At 33.9% G+C, this 14404-nt stretch overlaps 1 protein-coding gene across 7 annotated transcripts; it reads left to right on the forward strand.

Moving 5' to 3' along the window:
* Positions 1–1827: 1827 nt before the first annotated feature.
* Positions 1828–12852, forward strand: LOC110790287 (uncharacterized). Of its 7 annotated transcripts, none has more exons than XM_056828094.1 (5): positions 1828–2633; positions 2721–6771; positions 8281–8395; positions 8661–8808; positions 8887–12852. In XM_056828094.1, exon 5 carries the CDS (start codon positions 12005–12007, stop codon positions 12845–12847), a length of 843 nt encoding a protein of 280 aa, XP_056684072.1. In that variant the 5' UTR covers positions 1828–2633; positions 2721–6771; positions 8281–8395; positions 8661–8808; positions 8887–12004; the 3' UTR covers positions 12848–12852. The 7 variants fall into 7 exon arrangements, with proteins under 7 accessions (XP_056684072.1, XP_056684075.1, XP_056684076.1 ...); XM_056828097.1 differs by lacking the exon at positions 8281–8395 and having other exon boundaries at positions 8887–9035; positions 9135–12852; XM_056828098.1 differs by lacking the exon at positions 8281–8395 and having other exon boundaries at positions 8887–9035; positions 9148–12852.
* Positions 12853–14404: the final 1552 nt, after the last annotated feature.

Below are 14404 nucleotides of genomic sequence, written 5' to 3' on the forward strand. Positions count from 1 at the left end.
ATAATATAATTGATAGTCCAAGTTAAATTATTATAAGATTTTCTATATTAAAGGAACGTTCGAACATGTCCGTACTAAGTATATGGCACAATATCTAAACAAAACTTGATATCACTTACAATTAGTCATTATTTATGTTATAAGAGAGAGAAATCATAGAGTGACATTTGTCATCTCTACATCGATTTGCCTCTCTTTTAGCATAGTAAGGAATATAGATTTAAATTAAGAAATTTATAGACATGAGTAATTAAGTAATTCGTTTAATCAACTATTACCATAAGTAATTAATATAAGATTTTAGGTAAAATATATACAAATTATATAAATATTTTATCATATGTTAGTCATCATTCACCAATATTATAAAAGAGGCAAATCAGAGCAGCATTTGTTAGCTCCACATTGCCTCTCTTTTAGTATAGTACTCCATATACATATGTTTGTTAAAAATTGACTAAAATATAAGTCATTTGTCAACCTAAAATATTTGACGAAGTTTTTTTAAGTAGAGAGTATTACGTGTTAGTCGCACATCATTTTTCTTCTTTACGACTTCTTCCATCTTTTTTTGGATAAACCACTTTACTTTCACGGTTGTTAAAAATAAATTCAACTATTAATATCTTAAATTATCATTTAGTAAAACTTATTTTAAAAAACAGTAGTATTATGTAAGTATTTAGAAAAATCCAACAAAATGTTACGGAGTACATGACTATGTTCAACATAAAATATTAATAATCACAAAAAACAAAAAAAATAGAGGTATGTGTAAATATAATAGCTACTGTAAAAATCAAATAGTTGCATCTAAAAAATTTAGGAATTATGTAGTAAAATAGTAGATAGATTAGGTTATACAATTAATTTTGCTCATGTTTAAAGACGTTACATATTTTTTTGAAAGTAGTACAATATTACTATTAATAGTGGTGATAATTATCGAATTTAGTTGCTAAATATACTACGTATAAAATAGTACAATCACTGACGGTTATAATTATCGCATTTGGTTGTTAAAATATTGTAGAGTACTATTGTAATTTTTTTAATACATTCTTATTCTTATTCTCACTTGATTGATTTTCTAAGTTATTTGTATTCGAATTATGTAAGTACGAAATACAAATAAATAGACTACTTTTAAATTTTTATAACAGTTATCCTATGTACTCCGTACAGGGGATTAATTTTTTATAAAAAGATAATCTTATATTATCGAATTTAGTTGCTAAATATACTACGTATAAAATAGTACAATCACTGACGGTTATAATTATCGCATTTGGTTGTTAAAATATTGTAGAGTACTATTGTAATTTTTTTTAATACATTCTTATTCTTATTCTCACTTGATTGATTTTCTAAGTTATTTGTATTCGAATTATGTAAGTACGAAATACAAATAAATAGACTACTTTTAAATTTTTATAAAAGTTATACTATGTACTCCGTACAGGGGATTAATTTTTTATAAAAAGATAATCTTATATTGGTTATATTGTTACCAAATATAAAAAAGATAATCTTATTATTCTTATATTGGTTATATTTGTTACCAAATATAAAAAAGATTTATAATTTTTAAAAATATTCTCTACGTATAGATTGTAATCTTTTTTATTTTAAGGAAAAGGGAATCAAATATTTTTTTCAAGGTAAAATCTAACAAAATAAAATCTAGAGCATCAAGTATTTTATTTGTTTTTTAATTTTTTTAATATCTATACGAGAGGCAAATCAATGAGTGACATTTGCCATCACCACATTGATTTCCTCTCTTTTAGTATATTATATAGATTAGACCAATCTATACATGCCGAATTTACGCTTCTGGCCTCACTTTTCCTTTCTTTACTCTAGTTCCTACACAAAATTAACCCTTTTCTTTTCATCTTCATCCTCCATTCATCCAAATTTTCTTTCTCCTATTTCCATAACAAATCAGGAAATTCTCTTTCTTCATCTTCGTCATTCATTTTCGCTCTTCTCTTTTTTTTGTTTGATTTTGTTCTTATTTATTTATTTGCACAACCGCAAATCCTCTATTCTTATAATTCGAATTATATTGAGCAAGCTTGGGATTTAAGGTTAGAGATTAGAGTTTCGATATGAGAAGGATCAGGGCCGAGAGTCGAAAGTGATGGAACAATAAGTATTGAATAACACATTTTGTTCAAGTCCTCGGCCTAATTTTCCTCTTCCTGAACTTCATGCACCGATCAAAATTTGCGGGAATTTTCATCAGAGTTTTGCTTAATTTGATGTCCTTTTCTCGTTGTTTTGGGTCATGGATTGTGTTTTTTAACCATTAGTTTATCTCGGTATTGCTTAATTTTATGTGTTTTTAATGTATTTAATTGTAGAGGTAATGTTATAAAATTATAATTTTATCTGGGTTTTGCTTAATTTAATGTATTCTTGCTGTATGTGATTGTGGGTTGTGTTTTTCAGTCGTTGTTTTCTCTGGGTTGCGCTTAATTTTTTATGTCTTGCTGAATTCAATTGTAGGTAGTGCTTTCCAATCACATTTTATCTGGGTTTAATTTGCTCAAAGTACCACAGAAGATTGACAATGCCAGAATTACGAGAGCACCTCGAGCTGAAGCGCAATCGCGTCTCCTAATGATGTTCTTTCTCTCTCTAGTTTTTTCGTTCAATTTCGCTTATTAATTGTTGTCTTTTCATTTACTTGATTTTTGTGGATTTTATTTCAGATTGAGTCAATTCTATACTCTGGAGCATACTCTACAATGGGCGTTGATAATTCGAGTTTGGAGAGCTTAAGGAATTCAATGTCGTAGTTAATTGTCTCAGTGAAGATGATATTGAGTTTGATATAATTGGTATTGATGCTTCTCTGTCTAATGATTTCCGACGAATTCTCATTTCCGGGGTAAAATAAATTTGATGTCGGTTTGATGTATATTTCATCCGTTTTGTGAATTTAATTTGGTTTTGAATTCAGTTTTTGCTTTTTTTCTATTCATTTTGCTAAGTGGAAATTTTGGTGTAATGGGTTTATGAGAGAATCGGCCTTGGGTTTGTAGTCACATTTACAAATGTGGGACTTTTCATGATCTAAAATAGTATAGAGTGATGGGTTGTGTTGGATTCGGAGATACGTGTAGTCATGTACTTATATTGGTTGAGAAATGGGGAAAGATTGAGAATGTGAAACCTATTATAACAGTTACTTTTGTAAATTATCATTACGATATAATACAATGTAGCTATTTTAGTCAGAATTGAACATGATAGAGCATGATCATTCAAAATTATAAAGGGATTCTTGTTAATGACGAATTCAGATCAGACGAAGAAAGACGTTGAAATGGTTATGCAAACAAGTATATAATTAAGTTTTTATTAGGGTAATTAATGTTAGAGAGATGAGATTTGATGAGATTGTAGATGAAGTGACATAAAAGTAAAACTAAATCTTAGACCCTTTTTTTGGTGTGGCAAGTTAAAGTCTGCAGGGGTAGTCCTTGTTGCAAATCTTGTGACTGGATCATTAGCCTATGATGACATATGGTTTGGAGGAAGGAAAAGGAACCCTAAAACATAGAGGAATTTATGATTGGTTCTTCTGTTGGACTTGTAGCTTGCACTTCTGTAGGTTGTTCTATTTTGTTTGCTCGTTGTGTTCCTACAAAGTATGTAATTCTCTTGTTGGAAGTTTTGAGGTTTAACTTTGGACATTTATGCTAAGATTATTATTAGTATGAAGTTGTGCGCCCATACACTCTTGACAAAATAATAAACATACAATACATTGTTTCAACTTGCTTGATTCAAAAATTAGGTTGAGAGAAAACTGTTGGAGTTTTACTCCTTTCGGTCTATGTTGAAAAACTCCAAATTATGTTGCTTCAAAAGAATTAAAGTTCCCGTAAATACAATGTGGTTTTTCCTATTATGAATCATCAATTTTGAAGCGTAATTATTGAATTGATTGTGTAATGTCAACTAATTGATTTGTTGACCATTATTACCTTAATTGTTCCCTCCATTTATGGCCTAATTGATGATCAATTAATAGCCTTCCATATTTGTTGATCCTTTTGGCCTACTTAAAAGGCAATTGATTCTTCCTCCAGACACACAGAAAAGAAAAACATTATTCATCTTCTCCAAAAAATACAAACACAAAAATCTACTATTGTTCTGGGCATTGTTTAAGGGTGTTCTCAATCTTCGAATCCGTCCACACCGGAAATGAAGAGTCGTGTAACCCTGGGGTTGATTGCCATGAGTCCGCGTGTGTGTAGCGGGGCAAATTCAACTTTAGGGCAGTGATTGGTGTCACGCCACGACATAATTTCAGATAAGTAATTCTAGTTTCATCTACTATTAGTCATATCTCCTACAATCTAAAGTTGAATTTATTTCTGTTTTTTATTATTATGCCTAATAGTGATAATCTAGGAGCATATAATTTGTTTGTTGTTGTCATGCCTAACTGGAAACTCCGTTCGTATGTGAATTTTGTTCCAGCAAGGAGCATTTTGTGATTATCGTTCCTTTTGATTTCCAAGGGCCTTTAACAATAACAAAAGGGATATATATTTGTTTCTCTTGTGCGGCTAGAGTTCCATGAATTTGGTTCTTTGGTCCGATTGTGTCGTACTAAGTGTCTGGGAATACGAATTAATGGATTTACACTTGTTTTCATATTTTGGGTATTGTTGTTATCATTTTGATTCTATTATATTCTTGTGTTAATCGTGTACTGTCTTTTCTATGCCTTTGAAATATATTCCGTATAGTATTTTGAATTTATGATTCAACAAAAGTTCTTTTAATTAATTGAGAGCTTTATATGCGATGACATTCCCAATATCCGATCAATTTGATTGGAGAATGACAAAATCTCTTTTAATTGATTGGAGAATGAAGAATTGATAACCGCTGGTTATACTTCTACAAGAAAACGGAGTAATACAATTCTTAAATTTATTTTTTAAGATGGGCAGTTTTAAATAGATTTATTGCTCAATTTAATGGGATGCTTCAAAACAAGCATAGTTGCACTTTTGGACGAAATTAGTGGGTTGATTTTGTGTAACAACCATATTTATGTCTTCAATGATTTTGTTTATGTTTATGATTTTCGTGATTTCCTCACCTTATTCATTCTTTGATTGATACGACTTTTCAACCTCTATGGTTTTTGGTTCATGGTTTTTGATGACTTTATTTTAAATCTACGATTGGTCAAGTATACGTAGATTGACTCCTGATTATTTGTACAAGATACTATATAAAAGGGGTGTTTTCTTATCTAAACTATTTTGTGTCAAACTCTAACTAATTTTCATATAAAATGCAATCCCCCTTGCGTGATATTTTTTGTCAACACTTTGTGTTAGTTAATGTCGGGGATCTTATGAGTTAGTGTTTGAGGCAAATGAGTAGCTTTACTATCGTGAATCCATAATGGGAAATAGGATTAATTCGAAGGATGATCTAGTATTAGCAAGTGTTTATTGCTCCTTATTTTATTATGTCTATTATTCTTTTGGGTCATGATTGATTAGGAAATATTTATGTTGTTACTCTAAAGGAGTATGAGTTCATTGCGTTATTTCCTAATCTTGCTATTAATGGTTATGATGTTTGTGAATCTTGATAAGTTTATGTCACGAGAAACCCTTTTAGTGTGTACCTAAAGGGGAAATTGAATTATAAGAGTAAATTCATGAGAACTTTGAAGTTTGTTAGAGTGAATTTGTAAGTCATATATATTTATATATTTGTTTCATATACTTGATTCTCAAGGTATAACATATCATTACCTTTGAAAAACCTAGTTGAGGTGGATTCATTTATTTTTCTTGCATTGTTTATTAAGCAGTATCAAGTTTTTTTTGTGTCAAAGGAATAATACGGTCATGGGGTATTTTCTAATAATGAATAAGGCTCTTATGTTGTATGATTAATTCATGAGTGTAATTTGGCGCTAATTTCTTGTGAGTAATCAATTCAATTGGACATATAAGTGTGATATGATCTATTATCCTTGAGAGAAGTGAGACTCGTCAAACCATGAAGGAGTCATCTCTAATCACAACCTTTAATATTTCTTTGAGAGGTAGCTTTGTTGAGGCCAAGGACAAGGTTGGTGATTAATGGGTTATCTAAAACCTTAATGTTTAACCACCTTAGTTACTGCTAATTTATATTAAATTCATGAGCTTCCTGAGTGGATTTGATGCATGCGTGTGTTCAAATATGATTGGCTTTGATCGTGTTCATATGGCTTGTGTGGATCATACTTTGTTGCATTGTCACACTTTAATACTTTGGACGAGACTAAAGTTTTTTTTTTTCCACGATACAAGATGAAAGCCAAAAAGAGATAAATAAGTTGGTAAAGGTACCAAACTGAAATGAATACGTGGAGGAGGTGCTTGGTAAATTAACCAATTTCCTATTGACGTTGTTGAAATTTATGTGGAAACGGACTTCCATAATTTGAATATGTTAACGTATTTGAAGGTCTAATGTTTTATGTTTGATTCTCAACTTGATTTTGCTTATGTGGTAAGCAGAATATGTAGACAATTTTGTGTTGCAGGTGGAGAATGTCAAGTGATCTTCGTTAATCACTGAAATGTACCTTGGGATGATGGTCAAACGAGTATGTTTGAGATGTCAATTGGGTTGACAGAAAGTGATAATTCTATTATGGAGTTGAGTGTCCATATCATTGGATTCTACCATTAGAAAAACTTTTGGATGTTAGCTCATTGTGGGGGTAAGGTAATTTTTCTGTTTCTCCACTTTGTTATTTACTTATTATTATGTATGTGGGACAATGAGTTAATTGGAATATGTGAGATCAATGGATGGTGAAGCCAACTCCATTAGTTCCATGTATTTTGGCTTACAAGCTATAATTGAGATAGCTTGTAATGTGATTAGAATACATGCTTGAGGCATGGATATTAATCATGAAAAATTGAGATGTCACGTGAATGTTAGAGGAATATTGAGATTCTCTTATCAAACTATCAAAGGCTTTTGTAGAAATTGTATGCTGGAGTCAGCATTAAGGAATGAGTATGAAGCCTATGCGGAGTAAATTGTGATTGATACCCGTCTTAGAAATAACTAAGTTCAATGGGTCAAACGAAGTCACAAAAGAACTCAAGTATTGTACTACAACCATTCCTATTAATAAATTCAAGTGATGTAGTACTTTTTCTACTGTCATATGTCATATGTGTAAGGTTGAGCCAAAACTCTTAATAAGTTCATAGCCTTGTGAAGGTGGTTTGTGACAGTACAAACTTGATGAACTTACCTATGTGAATGTGGGGGTTACGCCCAATCCCCTATGAGGTTCCTTAGGCTAGGCCCTCTAGAGCGTTCATGAAAAACCAGACAATCGTGGGGCATCGACTATTAAAGTTCGCGAGAACACTACTTGTTTTGAGAAAAGTTTGGTGCGCTATTGTGTTACTACAATCCCCATGCAAGGTTCAAGGGTAATTCTACCTTACATGGTTGTATGACATACTAGTATGCACTAGGTATCAATTCAAGTCCACAAGACATTGATACTGTAAAACTAAGTATCCCTTGCCCAGAACATCTTCTCTTAATAAAGCCTATTTTCTTTTGAATCATGTGGGGGAATGTTGGAGTTTTACTCCTTTCGGTCTATGTTGAAAAACTCCAAATTATGTTGCTTCAAAAGAATTAAAGTTCCCGTAAATACAATGTGGTTTTTCCTATTATGAATCATCAATTTTGGAGCGTAATTATTGAATTGATTGTGTAATGTCAACTAATTGATTTGTTGACCATTATTACCTTAATTGTTCCCTCCATTTATGGCCTAATTGATGATCAATTAATAGCCTTCCATATTTGTTGATCCTTTTGGCCTACTTAAAAGGCAATTGATTCTTCCTCCAGACACACAGAAAAGAAAAACATTATTCATCTTCTCCAAAAAATACAAACACAAAAATGTACTATTGTTCTGGGCATTGCTTAAGGGTGTTCTCAATCTTCGAATCCGCCCACACCGGAAATGAAGAGTCGTGTAACCCTTGGGTTGATTGCCATGAGTCCGCGTGTGTGTAGCGGGGCAAATTCAACTTTAGGGCAGTGATTGGTGTCACGCCACGACATAATTTCAGATAAGTAATTCTAGTTTCATCTACTATTAGTCATATCTCCTACAAAAACAACTTTTGTATCTCCATAGACTCTAAAGATATAATATGGTTTGATGATAGCAATGTTGCCATTTGCCATTAGGTCAGAAACTGCAGGCTCAATGACCTACCATGTTGTGGGTTGTGGTGTATCGGCTTCACGTCCAACTTTTGGTACCGCTGGTCGAACTAATGTGATGAGTATATCCAAAAGTTTGGTAAAAACCCAACTTCTACATTAGTCGCATTGCTCCATTCATCCCATAGTATTTGTTTTTTCATTAAAAAGAATCGTTTCAGATTATCCGTCTGTTAAATATCAATGCAATTAAATTTGTCAATTTTATGTACTATTGCATAATTTCTATCCGTAACAAATTCTTAATTTGAGTGCATAACCTGAAATGTCAGTTATTTCATACTCTTACTTTTGGAATCTAACGTTAGTGTTATTAAACTGGATAAGCTTGGCCCCTTTTGCAGAAGTGCAGCAGATTGTGCCATCATTTTGGATAATGTCCGAGGAAAGGATCGAGATGACTTGTCTTCAAGGGATATGCCCTTTGGTAATCCTTTTAATGTCGATCTCACAAAACTGACTGTTGGATATGTTGATGATTCTGAGAAGGAGGTATGCTTGCTGTTCACCAAAGCAGAAAGACAGAATCACATATATTAGTGAAATGAAACATGTTATTGTGGTATGCAGGAAATTCTTTCTGGCGGGTAATGAGCATTCTCTCAAAAAGCTTCCTTTTGTAGATGAATACAACAAGGGTCGAGCTTCTTGATTACGATTATCAGGAAGAGGGGCTAGCCAATCATGAGTCACTAAAATCGAGTTTGTGCTGTTCGCTGGTAAAATTTCAGCCTTTCGGTTCGAAACACTAAATTAGAAATTGAGTTTGAGTTTTGGAGATTCTCGTGTTTTCAATTCTTGACTTGACTTTTTCTTAGATCTGGCATATAGGTTGCTGGGGATTCTAAAGATTTCTAGCGCTACCCTTTGCCAACCTTATCAGCCTTGAGGTTCATATTCATCTATGGTAGTTTAATATAGTTTCAATTTCCAGCTTTTAAATAACTATTCAGTTTTCTTCATGAAAGTATGTAATTTAGCTAGGGTTTTGGTTTGTTGTTTTGATGTTAATTCTAGGATTTTATGAATTCTTTTCTAAGTTTTTTATATTGCTTGTTAGATGATAGTACAACTATGAGTTTCTCTGGGAAAATTACTAGACGTGTTCATCTTTATAAGCAATCCAGGATCATGTATTCTGCCTATATTAGAATACGTACAAATCATCTTCACGTTCCTCTACATTATTGAGGCCAACAAATCCGTGCTCAAATACCACTGTATACCGGTTGCAAATCACATTGTTGTCAACTCCTACACCCTGGCACAAGGGCCTGGCATATATTTAGGCAATGAATCATGAGGAAACTTCCAAAATCAAATCGCTAAATATTACAATGGAAAGCACCTCATTTCTTACATATACCCTAAGTCTAGCATAGGATCTTCTCCTCGTTTTATTGGCCTGACCCTCTTTCTGTGTTGTCAAGTGTTCATTGCCATCATTTGGTTATTTGTGAAAAAATAGCCGAACTTAATTTTGTGTTGTGGACTGTATTACCATGATGTTTTAAAGTATTTGTTGTGGCGGTTGTCTTCCCCTTTAGCTGTGTGTTTTGCCTATATTTAAGGTGTAACTGTCTTTGCTTTAATAGTATTCTCTTCAATTGATATAAGTTATGGTTGGGTGTAGCTACATACAAGATCTCTTCTCTAATCAGCTGATTAATTGTTTTACCTTTTTGTATGGTATAATTGAAGATGCCAAATTATTGTTCGTTGATGCATGATTATCTCGGGATATGTTATATTGTTTCTAGTAATTTTTGAAACAATTTATTGGCCTAATAGGTAGATATTAATTATATAAGTTGTTAAGAAATCCTCTATTGCTCAGTGATACAGCATAATTCTTGTAAACTGAAGGTTTGAAGTTCAATCCTACATATGGGGCATTTATCACATACATTGTTTGATTTATCATATAAGTGGAGAAAAATAAAGAACTTGGTGTATAAGGAGTTGTAGGGAGAAATTCATATGCAAAACTAGGCTTATAATGTCTGGAACAGACTCTTAACAAAAAAGCACAACTTTATAGCATGGTTGGCTGTACAGGGTAGAATTGCAAACCAAAGAGAAGTTATTCGCTTTGGGGTGAGTGGTTCTCAGATATGCCGACTATGCAGGTCTGATTTCGAGACTCACAATCATCTGTTAGGGAATTGTATGTATGCCAAGAGGTGTACAAGTGAAATTATGCAATGGTTAGGAATAGCGAACAAAAGAAGAAATTCGCATGAGCTTATGATTTGGTGCAAACAGAAATACAAAGGTTCTCTTTTCAGAATGAGAGTCTGAGTTGCTGCATTAGTTGCTATGATTTACAAGGTATGGCAAAACAGGAACAATGCATTGTGGAATGATAGAATAGAATGTATAGATATACAGAGTAAAAAAGTAGAGCTGTATATCTAAATAGAAAGAGATTAAATAGTAGAGCTATATATGTAAATAGAAAGAGATTAAATAGTAGTGATTAAGAGTGGTTTGATTCTCTGTAAAGAGAGGTAGGTTAGGCCTTTGTTAAGGCTTTTTTTTATTGTTCTTTTAAGTTGGTTTGCCTACTCCTTTTTAGAACTTGAGTTGTATTTGATTTTGGTTGAAATATAATTTTACTTACAAAAAAAAAAAAAAAAAAAACTGCTCATGGTGCTACTTTTAAGAAACCTGCTCACTTGAAGCAACCCATGTTTGAAGTACATTCATGGAGTTTGCGGTCGAAAAAGTCTTGGACTATACCTACTAGAGTCTTTAAAGACTATACCAAGAATTTAATAATAATAAACTCAAAAGTGGGGCAAAAACAACAGAAAAAAAAAAAGGAAACCATTATTTTACGTGGCGCCAACTCAAAGTTAGTGAGAGAAGTAAAATTTCGCCCAAAGCGTCAAAATTTCAGTCCAATTGTTTGGCGGCAGAAACAAGGTGAATTATATTCCACAAAACAATCATATTCTTCATCATCATCAATCTGATACAACCATGTCTGTAACTCAAATTTCTCATATTCCCTTAGATTCGTGATGTAGTTTTTTCGTAAAAAATATCCCAAACAATCGATGGAGGAAATCTTGATTTAGTCTTCTCGACTTCAATAAATCTATCGAAAACCGATCTGTGAGTGAACTCTGTGTTGTCAATGGCGAAAGACGCTGTGGGCGGCGGAAGGAGAAGATTACAGCTAGATAATCAGGTATGGATGAACAAATTAATTATATTTATTTTTCCATACACAACAGATTTAAATGTTTTATCTTCGGGAGATGTTAATTTTTGTTATTACTAATCAATAATAGGGTTTAGGGTTTAGGGTAACTGTAAATGTGTATTATCTAGGTGATATATATTGATAATTATTACATAGTTGAAACATTAATTAAAACCATTTCGTTGGTGTACGAGTAAATGAATTGATAACTAATGTATAATAATGATGACATTTATACGCTCTAAATTTGATGGAAATTAGTTTCAGTGTTTGTACCAAGTAAAACCAAACTTGATTAAAAAGTGTAATTTGGTATAGGAAAATTATTATGATCTAACTTATTTGGTATTGTTTAATCATATCAATTATATGAATATTGGAATTTGGTATAGTGTTTGTGTTGGGTGAACAATGTGAATTTGGTATAGTGTGTGTGTATTAGATTAATTTTATGTGCTGTTGGTAACTTAAACTTCCATGGTCCCCAAGGCTGATGATAGTGAATTGGATGAAATGACATTCCAAGTGTTGGGTGAACAATGTGATATATCTAGTGATGAAGGTGTTGATGAAAGTGGTGATGATTTAGCCGATGAAAGTGGTGATGATTTAGCCGATGAAAGTGGTGATGGATACAGAAATGTGGATGAAGAAGACGCTGAAGATGAATGTGGTTATGAATCTTATGATTATGATAGTGGGGATGATTATGATGAGGCACTGGATGTGGGAGAAGATTTGAATGAGGAAGTTTTCATGGGTAATGACGATGACCTTAAAGAGGATAATGATGTTGATGCTGAAAATCAAGCTGAAAATGATGTTGATGGAGAAGAAAATGACTCATCCGTAGGAGAAGGTGTGGGTAATGCTGTAGGAGAAGGTAGTGGATTGAAAGGAAATATTTCTGGAGTGTATACAACCCCTACAAGGAGGAGAGAAGGCCCTGCATTAGCCAGCCCTGTAGTTGGAATGTCATTTCCTAGTTGGGAAGGTATGAATAACTATTACCGTTTGTATGGGGAACAACAAGGATTAGGTGTAGTCTGTGTAGGGGGCAGAAGTTGTCCCAAATTAAAACAAGAAAATGGGAAATCAAATTCCCTAAAAACTTATGTGTGGAGGTGCGAGTGTTACGGAAGAACCACTTACAGGCGCATGGTGAATGGGAAAAAAGTGAGTGTGGCCTTGGATCCACTTGTGAAGAAGAAGTTCAAAAAGTATAATTGCCCTACTATGTTGTATGTTGTATCAAAACATTTAAACTCGACACAAAGGAGGAGACAAAGAAATGCTATAAGTGGCTTGAAGGTATGTTAATTTCCAAAATTTTGAATTTCATGTGCTCCAAAACTATAAGTAGATGTACCAAACTCCGTTATTTGTGTTGTTTGGTACATATTTTTGTTGTACTCCCTTATATATATAAGAAGTTGGTACTTCAAATTACGATTTATGAAAATGCAGACTTTGTCTCTTACATTTTGGATCCCTGGCAGGTTTATACAACCAGAGAGAAATGTGGATACCGGCTTATGTGAAACATATAGTTTGGGCAGGTATGCAGACTACTCAAAGGGTGGAGAGCATAAATAGTTTTTTCGACGGCTACTTGAAGAAGAACACGAGGTTGTATCAGTTTGCTCCAAGATATTGCAAGGCAATGGAAAGTAGGGCGAATGATGAAAGAGCTGCGGATGTGAACTGTAGTCGTTTCACTAGACCGTTAGTGGGTGAGTTTGCCGTGGAAAGGAAGTTTCAGAAGATATACACAGACGCGAAGTTTGTTGAAGTTCAGCTACAGTGCACGCGAGTATGCTATGTTTCCCCCATAACTTCGAAACCGATTTCTGACGTGGAGGTGGAACACCTTTTATCAGACAAAGTGTGGGTGTGGTCCAAGTTTTTGAAGAAGGAAATATCCTTGTCCGGTGGAAAGCGTACATATGTTGTAGTCTTCAACAAAGAAACGTCAGTTGCGAAGTGTGATTGCAAACACTTTGAGTGCCATGGCATAGTGTGCCGGCATATAATCAAGGTACTGGACGTGGAGAATGTGGAAACAGTACCTGCCGCTTATATTGTTGATCGTTGGAGGAAAGATATCCAACGTAAGCACACCCTTGTCAAGGTTGCGTATCATGATCCAAAGAAGACTGAGGAAGTAAAGCGTTACGACAAAATTATGAATTCCATAGAACCGGTTGCTCTGCTTGGTTCCCTCGCAGAGCAAAAACTGGACATTGTTATTGAGATGATTCAGAAAACTGTGCTACGTTTGGATGAGAGCGATGTACTTACATCAACAGTGAGCGATAACGAAGGCGGTGGTGCTGCTTCTGTTGGCAACAGAAAGAGCAGCGATGCACCTCTAACTCCTGGGTCTGTTAACAAACCCCCTAACAGTTATGGCGAGGATACACTATCTCTATCCCCACCTGTGGTTGTTAAGGATCCTGTTCCACGTGGTGGTGTGAAGGCCCACAGGACTCGTGAGAAACGATTCCTTGCTGCCAGTGAGATCAAAAAGCCTGCTAGAAAGCAAGTAAGGAAAAATAAGGACGTTGTTGCGGAAGAAGTTCCTGGACCGAGTCTAGCGAATACCAACGTACCAGGCCAAAATAATCTAGGTTGTCTACAGAACAACTACCATCCTCGATGGGGGTCCAACCAAATTGTGAGCTGATTTATCCTCATTTGATTTTGTAATTTGACAACATTTTGGAGTGTACAGAGTATAATGTTGGTTGTGGTTTATGGTTTCAGGGTATGCATGGTCAGCTTCCCGGGAATGGAGGTGAATTGCAACAACTCGTAAGAGTTCAGAACGGTCGGGAACCTGGTGGGCATATTTTATATCCGCAACACAATTTCATG

This window comes from Spinacia oleracea, chromosome 5 (genome assembly GCF_020520425.1).
Source record: "Spinacia oleracea cultivar Varoflay chromosome 5, BTI_SOV_V1, whole genome shotgun sequence".
In the NCBI taxonomy this organism is placed as follows: Eukaryota; Viridiplantae; Streptophyta; class Magnoliopsida; order Caryophyllales; family Amaranthaceae; genus Spinacia; species Spinacia oleracea.